Here is a 10,323-nt window from a genome sequence, read left to right on the forward strand (position 1 = left end):
TATGTATGTATGTATGTATGTATGTATGTATGTATGTATGTACATATGTATGTATGTATGTATGTATGTATGTATGTATGTATGTATGTATGTATGTATGTATGTATGTATGTATGTATGTATGTATAGATAGATAGATAGATAGATAGATAGATAGATAGATAGATATACTTTATTAATCCTGAGAGAATTTCAAGTTTAGTTTTCAACAGCCCACATAAAACAGCAAACCTTTCACAAAATGATATCTAAATATATTGATTTATTCTTGTTTTGATTTCATTTGCGCACACAAAGACGTTTTCAAAAGTAACTAAAATGGCTAAGAATGGCAGGGGGAGATAGCTAAAAGAACTAAAGGTGTGGGAAAAGGCCCTGTTAAAATATATTTAGGAAAAAAAGCAAACATCTAAAATGACTAGAATGATACCGTTCCCTCACTGTGAACCATCCACGTATGTAGATAAGGCGTAATGGAGCCATCTTCCCGATAGGGGGCAGTGACTTTCTGAGGACGGGAATCGCCTTTTCCCCCTCCAGGCTTCCGTCGGGAGTTCCTCGAGCTTTTGGCGCTGCTCTGCAACGGAGACCTCGAGCTCATAAAGAGCCAGTGGACCGCGTGGTGAAACAGCTCCGAGGTAAATCTTCATGTTTACTGACTGTGTGCAGATCAGTCTAATCGCTTCGAAGAGGAACGCCCAACTTTCCAATAAATAACAAAGCTGCTGCGATCACGTCCGGATGTCTGGTAACAATCGCGTTTTACACTTGTTTGACTCACTACTACAGCATTAGCTGCTCCATTGTTAATGTGCTACTGTACAATTTGCATTGATAATACCGGTCGCTAGCTTCGTTTGGGTGCATGCAAAACCGCGCTAGTCTGCTACTCGGCCACTAACGGCTTTGTGTTTCGTTTTATTTGCCTGATCAGTGGCTGTAGAGTTACAACCGTTAACCATCACCTCCTCGAACGTTGACCGGACGATTCGTCTTCGTTTCAACACTTTTAATTGGCTGCGCGCTCCCGTTAGCACATATGCTAACCTTTTGAAAATGTTTGACCTCGCCGCGAATTATCAAATTCAGCTCCCCAACACAAGTTTGGAACTTTTCGTGTCGTGGCGCGCTTTGCGGTGTGTCGGTTGTGTGAATTGTGCATGCAAGCGGACGCAGTAACACACTAACAACACGGATTGCGCGCCCAGGGAGGCGATGAGGCCTGCTAATGTTTGAGAGCCGCTGAGATTAAACACCCGTTGTGTCGTCACTCTCCCCGATCACAGCACACAACATGGGCAAGAAGCAGAACACAAAGGGTAAGAGGGATTCGTCTGAGACACAAGAGGAGCCGGAGGAGTTTGTGGTGGAGAAAGTGCTCGACCAGCGTCTCGTCAATGGGAAGGTGGAGTTCTTCCTGAAGTGGAAAGGATTCACAGAGTGAGTTCCTGGGATACCCCCCCTCCTCCCCCCATTCTCCTTATGCTGCCGCTCAGCTGGAAGTGCTGCCCTGGTATGGGGCTGTGCTCGACTTTTTTTTTCAATTCTGGTTGCATGAAAAAGCAGCTTTTTTTCACCATGGTGAAGATGTGTGATACCATTGATTTTTACTTTTCATTCTGTTATCATGGGAAAAACTCAAATCTGGCACAGCTTGTGGCAGAACAAACTTCTTCAAGATTATATGTTATCTTTTTCTCAATTATTTTGTAATCCGGCCTCTGACTTGATCTCAGTGAGAATTAATGATACACAAAATTAATTCAAACAGTTTTAAAGAGCACTGATTTCAAGGGAACAAAGATAACAATTATCAGTTGCATTCATTACAAATCATTCTACAGTGCTTTACTAGATATTAGTGCATCTTCACCAAAAGCCTTTTTCTACTCTATACGCGAAGGATTTGCGTTGCCACCAACTGCCTCTGCGCCGACTTCACCTGCATCTCCTTCAGCTTCTTGCCTGCGTGTTCAACGCGGCACAGAATGCCGAGGAAAGTATGCCGACTACGGAGGCTATGATTGGTCTGCTCTACAAAATCGTCGTGCTTTTTAGGGAACTCCATGGGATCCAGATGATTAGATTCAAGAATAAGCGGCACACACTGCCCAGGGCAAAACAAAACTGTTTTTAGTGGCACCCACAATGCATTGCACACCGCCGTGCAGGAAACTAGCTGGTAGCCACTACAGCCTGCTCGCTTGCACCCAAAGTTAAAATTCACGTCATTGCAGAGCTTTGTGCCAAATTAGTGACCGGAAAATAAACACTACCAAGTTTCGTGCTGTTTCCTGGTATGCCCCCAGAGTTATGGCGGTAAACTACAACCGTGATTGCCCGACGTGTACTGCAGATGCAGTAGTATATATGGGTCTTAAGCCATGTGATTATTATAAACGTGTCCACCTATCATTGCGTGGAGTGTAAATAATCTTTAAACACGACAACTGGTCTTGCAACCAACACATTTGATGTCAGAACTGTTGTTGGGTTCTGCACGTCTCCACTTCATACGAGCCTCTTGATGAAGACATTTTGTGCATCTTTAAGGTGAAAGTTGGTGCCAAAGACCGTTTTTATTATGAGTGTTGTCTTTGTCCCTGATCCCACAGTGCTGATAATACCTGGGAACCAGAGGAGAACCTTGACTGTCCCGAGCTTATTTCAGCCTTTTTGGAAGCACAGAAGAACATTAAGGAGAAACCAGCTCCAGTGAAGAGGAAGGCATCCACAGAAGAGTCAGAGATGGACCCCAAGAAGAAAGAAGCTGTGAGTTGTGCAATACTTTATCTAATGCACATTCAGCTGTACCTCATCGACGCAGGATTATGAGGGTCTAGGATGTTTTGATTTATTTCAACCTATTGTGGTACAGTGTTAACCCTTCTATTTCTTGCTGTGACGTGACTTGTTCTGACGGGATATTTTGGCTTGAGCACAAAGAACTGTACTAGAATACCCTTATTTGTATTTGCCCCATCGTACATATCGGTTAAAGGCAATCTTTAAATGGGTTCTGGGTAAATGTCCCACTTTCATACATGTGCCGATGTGTTTCCTCCTCGCAGGCTGAGAAACCACGTGGCTTTGCACGAAACCTCGAACCAGAGCGCATCATCGGCGCGACAGACAGCAGTGGAGAGTTGATGTTCTTGATGAAATGGTGAGTTCTAATGATAAATGAGCCTTTATGTGACGATTGCTTATTGAGCCTTTCCAAGCAGTTCAAAATTATTCCATGCTTTTAATTAGTAAATCAATTTCTAGTTGTGAGGACATTTTGTCTAAATGTTAACTATAATAGGAATCCGCTTTAATGGACTTTCCCATTAGTTCAGCTCATAATGCGTCTTTCTTTCTTTCTTTCTTTCAGGAAAGACTCGGATGAAGCAGATTTGGTTCCGTCCCGTGAGGCCAACACTCGCTGCCCGCAGGTGGTCATATCGTTTTATGAAGAGAGACTGACGTGGCATTCCTGTCCAGAGGATGAAGCTCAGTAGTTCGTCCCTCTGGTCGCTGCAGTCCCCTGCTCCACCCTTTCCTCAGGACTGGATTCTTTCCTCGCTTGCCTTCTAGTTACCAATTTAGATTTAAAAAAAAAAAAAAAAAAAAAAAAAGGAGAAAAAAACAACTTTGTTCGTGCAGATGTTTGGTTCACTCGCATCGTTGCACATTTTTGCTAAAGTTTGTAAGCGAGCGGGTGACGTTATTGTGTTGTATAGTAAAACAAGTCTTCCAGTATCTTGATTGTGCTGTTTGACAGAATCCACCACTTCACACATTCATACGTGTTCATATGTTTTAAGGTTTTAAATGGCTGCGTGAATCTGTAAAACTGGTAATTCTGTCACCTTTCCAATGTTATGTAAAAAAAGCTTTCTCCCCCCCGTTCATCAGTTATGTTTTATTCCACGAATACTTTTTGTATACGGTCTATAAATATTATTTGAAGTGTCAATAAAGGTTTTATGTGGCCCGATTATTTTTAACTGCTTCATTTCTGAGTTACACTGAACATATAAATCACAACTGAAGGAGAATCGGACTGAACATTTGTTCAGTTTTCTTTTACAAGTAGGACAGAGCAGACCTTTTTACAGGTTTTATTTCTGGCAAGTGAAATGTACAAACACTCGCCATGTTAATGTACCTGTACAACTTATTGTTGACACTAATGGCTAAGCAGTCTGACGCTAACAGTTCTTCACAGCCTTTATAATGGTGTATTTATATTCTGATGGATACTTCCAGTAGTGTGAGGCACCCTGTCACAAAGTGCTTATCAGTTCACTGGTCTCTTGGCCTTGACTTCTCCAATGACCCCTACAGGCATCAAACCTCAATATGACAGCACATGTGAGTTGAAGTGGAACCGGACATTGGGATCATGGATGTGCAACCGACAAATCTGCAACAGTGAGACGTTTCCAGCGCCTTGTTGAATCAATGTCACAGAGAATTAAGGCTGTTCTGAAAGCCCAAGGAGGTCCAGATTTCTACTAGCAAGGAGTACCTGGATTAAAACAGTTTGATCCTTTTTCAGTAAGAGACTCTGACATATTTACTGACATCTGATGTAGCATATGATTTTTGAGTTTCTCATTCATCCCTGTGCAAGAAGCTAAAATCAGCTAGAAGGAGGCAAGTCAATTGTTTAGAACCAGCATGACTTTGATAGATTGCTGTGATAAATATGGTACAGGTATTGAATGTCCCCCTTTTATTTTTGAAACGGGGGCCTTTTACTTTGTATTTTCAATTGTAGCTTTGCCACTTTTAACATAAACCTCCATAATGCATTGTGACTGGCATTTAAAACGGGCATACAGACTTTTTGGTTTTCTTAGAGTGACAAATTATTTGTATGCATTTGTATTGAACTGTGTTTATTTAGGAGACTTGTTAAAATAGAAATAACAGTTTATAAAATCACTGTCATTAACTTGATTAACTTTCATAACATTAAGTGGAAATGTCTACTTTGCATTCTGGAGTATCTTTAAAAATATTCGAGTCCCAACAAAAAGTGATGGACTCAAAACGAAGCATTGATTTAAACGTTATGAAGGCTTCACTCAGCCACTGACCTCCGTCGCTCTGAGTTTGACTCCCACCAGGTGAGAGCATTTACTCTGATTGTGATTGGACAGGTGTGCAAACAACATACATTCATTGCTCGACGCGGACCTGGGATTGTTTTCTCTCGGCCAAGCTTGGCTGAGCCTTTACAAGAAAGTGTTTTTTGGGGTTGTTTTCTTTTTTTTTTTTTTTTTAAAGAATATATTTTATAGCAGCTGAGCTGCCCCGGGGTGGAAAAGCTGGACGTTGTCCCACTCATCCACAGCAGTTGTTTGCATTAGTCCAGGCTGGGCCAAAGCACACTGAGGTGGTGCAGGTTGTTCACACTGGAGCAGGTCCTCTGGAGGTGAAGACAGAAAAAGGTAGGATCAAATTGCTTTAAAAAAAAAAAAAAAAAGAGCCCTTCATAGTATTGTGTGTGTGTCGGACTGACAACTCTTGTGTTACTCTAAAGCAGGGGTATCAAACATAAAGCCCGTGGGCCAAATCTGGCCCACTAGAGGCTACAATCCAGCCCACCTAACCACCATGGGAATGGTGACAATTTCAAAGAAAATGGTGGTTTTTTTCCACCAAAACACAAATTTCTTAAGAGAAGCAGACACAATCCTGAGACCCGAGCTGAGATCTCTGTGGTGATGCCATGAAAGACGGCTACATCATCAAAACGCAAACAAGCATTACTATAAAAGTCATACGGTCAGATTGACTTTGTGAAAACATGCATAATGTGACAGCTGTAGGTGATTTCCTTTCTTTTTATTAAGATGCCACTGTATTTTGCATCAGAAGTATTATTCAAATTGGCATCATTAAGATTGTTGTAATTCATTTTGTTCAGTTTGTCCAGGTTGGCTGCCTTTCTGAGTGGAGTTTGCTTGTTCTTTCTTGGTACTCTGGATTGCTCTCTCAGTCCCAAAACAAGCTTTTGAAGGGGATTCTGGGCTCTAAATTGGCTGTCTGTGATTGTTTGTATTTGTTCTGTGGTGGACTGACCACTTGTCCGTGGTGTATGCATCCTGACCGTGTTTAGTCTTATTCAGCTCATTAGACTACGATTCCAGTCTACCTGGATTATAGTCTGAGATTAGATTAGATAGGTGTTTGCTCATAAATCAGTGGTTGAGTACAGTGATTATAACTGCAGCTTTCTGTAAAGTGTTTTGGCTGTGCTCTCCAGCTCTGAGAGGCTAGGATAGTTTAAAAAATGGACCTTGCCTATGATTTCACATAAAGCATCCTGTTCACCCCCGTTGGCTGCGGGACACTGTGTGGGATTTATTGATTTCCTTCAAGAGCAGTGTTTTTTGTTTTTTTTTTCTCTTTATGGTATAAGATCTTGCGAATCATTGTACAGGACTACTGTCATATGCCCAAAATGAAATGTCACAAGAAGCTTGTGCCACATTGTAAGGTATAAACTATGTTGTTGCTCATGATAACATATATTAACGGTACACTATGATTCATTCTGCTTGAACTCCAACTGAACATTCAGTTCAATATTATTCATGTAATATTAATTACAACCCAACTGAACAGTTCAAATTGAACAAACCTACGTGGTGGTAGAAAGGGGAAAAATGTTGCTTTTACCAAAAACCACCCCCAGGAGATCCAGATTTGGAGGTTGTGGCCTTTTGCTTGGTTCATTTGGGGATGGTGTGAGGGGACAGAACACGTTCCTGAAGCCTTTAGGTGTTCCTACGACTGGAGGGAGCGTGGTTGTAATAAGATGAAAAGTTGCATCTAACAATTGTTTCGAGTTACTAATATAAAATGGTAATATTGTATAAGCCGGGATTATGTGCAATAAATCTATAAATTAGTTCAGAAAATGGTCAGTGAGCTAAATAGCCTGGATTAATGGTTCTTCGAGGGCAAAAAGGCCTGCTTGTGTGTGTCTCCATGTTGTGTTTAGAGCCAAGATTTCTCCATACAGGCTAAATCCTGCTCCTTAGCCTCTTTGTGCAGTTTTATGCCACATTGGCTCCAAATGTGCTTTTGAGTCCTTCAAGTATTAATGACGTGCAAAGTCTTTACAAAACAGTTCTGAACTGAAGACTGGACATGCTTTTCTCCTCGGCGTAAGTCCATTGTTTTTCTCCAAAAAAGTAATGCTGTAATTTGCAGAGCTGCAACAGACTTAAGTCTCTCTGAAATGGGCTTATTTGTCTCTCTTCCTTTCTCCTCTTGCAGGTCTCGTGTTAATATGGACAGTGTTGTTGACATCTCCAAAACGGTATGTGGCCTACTTTGTATCTGTGCTTTTATTTTAAAACACACGTGTATGGCTGCACCTAGTTTGAAAGTTGAAAATATCAATTTTCTTTTTTTAAAGTCTCCATTGCATCCTAATTGAGGCAGGGTTTTGTATTTTGTAGGAGTTTATTAGCATTTCTGTTCAAGATCCAAGGCTTCATAAAATTGACCTCTGGCACACTTATGTCGACTATGAGATCTGTATACATGTGAGTACCACTTCATATATCTTATTTTGGCTTAATTTGTTGAAGTGTTTGTAGTAGGTCTAATGAAAAGACGACTCTTTGCAGACTAACAGCATGTGTTTTCGGAAGAAGACTTCATATGTCAGGCGGCGTTACAGTGACTTTGTCTGGCTGCGTCAGTGTCTGGAACAAAACGCTCTGATCCTGTACGTTCGCCCGCTCAATATTTAATTTAACTGGAAGTACCCTAAATAATCTTACATGTTGATTCTTCTTTATTATTGTGACCAGGGACTTGCCTAAGTTGCCACCCTGGAACCCTTTCTTCAGTCTGAAAAACTCTCACCAAGTTATCCAGAGAATGAAAGGCCTGCAGGAGTTTTTAGAAATGTGAGTTTTTGCTTGTCATTGTTTTTTGTTTTTTTTAACCACTGCAGTCATGGCATTGCCCTCTAATGGTGCCTCATTCTTTCTGAGACTGTTAAAAAAAGAAAAAAAAAGAATTATTAAGTGCATTCCCTTGACACTAATCAAGCTGTTTCTATATAATCAAGGTCACTGATGGACACGGTCTCTTTTTATATCCTTTCTTCTCCAGTGTTCTTCATACGCCCTTGTTGTTATCTGACAGTCGGCTCCATCTGTTCCTCCAGTCAGATCTCAGCTTAAAAAAGATTGCAAAGTGTGCTCTGGGTAAGACCAGGTACACGGTGGCTGAAGCAATCCAGCGGTCCAGCAGTGGTTGTCTCAGTCCAGTAGATAAGGCTTCTTGTGACTCTGACTGTGAAAGGTAGGATAACAAATGGAGCTTTTTTTTTTTTTTTTCCCCCTTTAACTGTCAAATATAATTCAGTTGTTGCACTGACCCCGTTCCTCTCTCACAGCAGTTCTTCATCATCAGGACTGGGACTCAGTATTGACACTCCATCACAACACAGCACCCGGCCCTTCTTCCAGTCCTCGGACAGACATCTGTAGCTGTGCAGCTGTCTTTCAGAGTCCTCCAGCCAAGTCACTGAACCTTAATGTCTACAAGATCAACTTTACTCGTCCTTTTTTCCCGTATAGACCATCATGTTGATGAACTCCTGATATTCTAATCCCTCAAAGTGCAAAAGCTTTGTTTTACTTAAGTTGCCTTGATTTTTTTTCCCCACCTAAATATTTCTTTTAAAGATGTGCTTCAGTTTTCTCTTTTTGATTTAAGTTTTCTGTACTTGAGAAAAGTTTTCATGTTTTAAAAAAAGTGTATACTAAATCTACATTTGTAATGGTGACTTCTTAAATATTTGTATGTATTTATTTTTAACATGCACTAAGGCAATTCTGAAGTGGGCAAGGGATGTTTTGAATTTATAGTTTTAAGAAAAATATTTGAAGTAACTTTTATGATTTAAAGGATAAATAAATTGTCTTTTTCAAAAGAATGTAGGGTTTCACTGCACCTGTCCTTGTTGAGCTCCTAAGCCGGTGTCTGCACACCACTTTGTGTGGGTCATGCATTACCCCAGCAGTCCAGTAGAGGGAGTGTAGACCTCATGTCACCTTCAAGCAGAACATAGGTGAACAATAACAGAATCAATATCCTCTACACAACTAGATCTATATAACTTGGTGAATTATATAATCTTTGAAAAGGAATCTGCACATTTCGAAATAGCTAAGATCTGAAAACATGTTTCTACATCAATGCAAAACATGAGTGTGTAGTGTTAGGGTGTGCTTTCTGTGTCATTGGTGCACAAATCAGTCTTGCTCTTGACACACTAATTGAACCTGTGTGTAGTTAGGATATCCCTCCTTGGCACAAAAAAAAAACCATCCTGCCATCACCCCATGTTTAGATTAGGTTTATGCTAACAACCTAATACTGTTTCACAAAAGTTAGTGTATTGAACTACACTGAACCCCTGTTAAATTTAAAGCGTTTAAGCAGTTATTGGCACAGAGAAAAGGTTCAGCAGCGGTCACATTTCAGCCCTGTGTCACAGCTTTCCCAGATGAGATGGTCTAATTAAAGGCGGGCCTCAAATTAATTTAACCATTAGACTGATCTTGGGAATCACCCGAAAGGAACAAGACGGCTTGAAACTGTGTTTCAAGATTGTGAGATGGTGGCTATGTGGTTAGCTATGCAGGAGTGCTCGACAGGCTTGTAAATTGAAAGCTGATGAAAGAAGCAAAGGCTCATTGAAGGAGACAGGACCCACCACCACCCCCACTGCTCCCCCGTCCTCCTGCAACCACTGGAGTGACACGCAGCCAGCTAAAAACATTATACCTGGCCTGTCCTGTGTCTCTGTCCTCTCTTTCCCCTGGATGGTGCTGTATCGCTGTGCGTGCCAGGCGAGCCATGATGAAGCTGTCAGTGACTTCACACACCAGCCACAGAGCTGTTCCCATATAGCAAACACAAACCCAGACACATGCGTACACACAGTGCAGTGGCGTGTCTGAAAACACACCCGACAGCTGTGAACACGCATACAGACACTGGTGGGTAAGTTCTGGGTGAGTGAACATTTTCCCCTCTCCTCATCCTCTGTCATTTTGAGTCCCTCTGGTTTCTGGTTGGAGCTCTCCATCTCTGTTTGCCGTTAAGGCTGACCTTATCAAGGCACCCCCATGACAGGCATACGGCATGACACACACACACACACACACTGCTTGGTTCAGAGCCAGTCAATTTTCTGACAAAATGAAGTGCAACTGCAAGCGGAGGCATCTTGTGCTTTCCTGTGTGTGTACATGCACGCATCTGCATTTTTGTCGAGGGAAACATCTAGCGTTT

The 10,323-nt window shown here is 41.5% G+C and overlaps 2 protein-coding genes across 4 annotated transcripts; both read left to right on the top strand.

The window, feature by feature from the left end:
• The first annotated feature begins 550 nt into the window (after positions 1-550).
• On the top strand, positions 551-3,982 carry cbx3a (chromobox homolog 3a (HP1 gamma homolog, Drosophila)). Of its 2 annotated transcripts, none has more exons than XM_080485790.1 (5): positions 551-638; positions 1,287-1,440; positions 2,616-2,772; positions 3,072-3,166; positions 3,377-3,982. In XM_080485790.1, exons 2-5 carry the CDS (start codon positions 1,295-1,297, stop codon positions 3,501-3,503), a joined length of 525 nt encoding a protein of 174 aa, XP_080341916.1. In that variant the 5' UTR covers positions 551-638; positions 1,287-1,294; the 3' UTR covers positions 3,504-3,982. The 2 variants fall into 2 exon arrangements, with proteins under 2 accessions (XP_080341916.1, XP_080341915.1); XM_080485789.1 differs by having other exon boundaries at positions 561-748.
• A 3,085-nt stretch (positions 3,983-7,067) lies between these two features.
• snx10a (sorting nexin 10a) lies at positions 7,068-8,952 on the top strand. 2 transcript variants are annotated; one of them, XM_080484663.1, is made up of 7 exons: positions 7,068-7,169; positions 7,282-7,324; positions 7,467-7,553; positions 7,638-7,738; positions 7,824-7,922; positions 8,131-8,322; positions 8,417-8,952. In XM_080484663.1, exons 1-7 carry the CDS (start codon positions 7,153-7,155, stop codon positions 8,508-8,510), a joined length of 633 nt encoding a protein of 210 aa, XP_080340789.1. In that variant the 5' UTR covers positions 7,068-7,152; the 3' UTR covers positions 8,511-8,952. The 2 variants fall into 2 exon arrangements, with proteins under 2 accessions (XP_080340789.1, XP_080340788.1); XM_080484662.1 differs by lacking the exon at positions 7,068-7,169 and having other exon boundaries at positions 7,178-7,324.
• The last annotated feature ends 1,371 nt before the right edge of the window (positions 8,953-10,323 follow it).

The sequence above is a fragment of the Lipophrys pholis genome (genome assembly GCF_963383615.2).
Source record: "Lipophrys pholis genome assembly, chromosome: 17".
In the NCBI taxonomy this organism is placed as follows: domain Eukaryota; kingdom Metazoa; phylum Chordata; class Actinopteri; order Blenniiformes; family Blenniidae; genus Lipophrys; species Lipophrys pholis.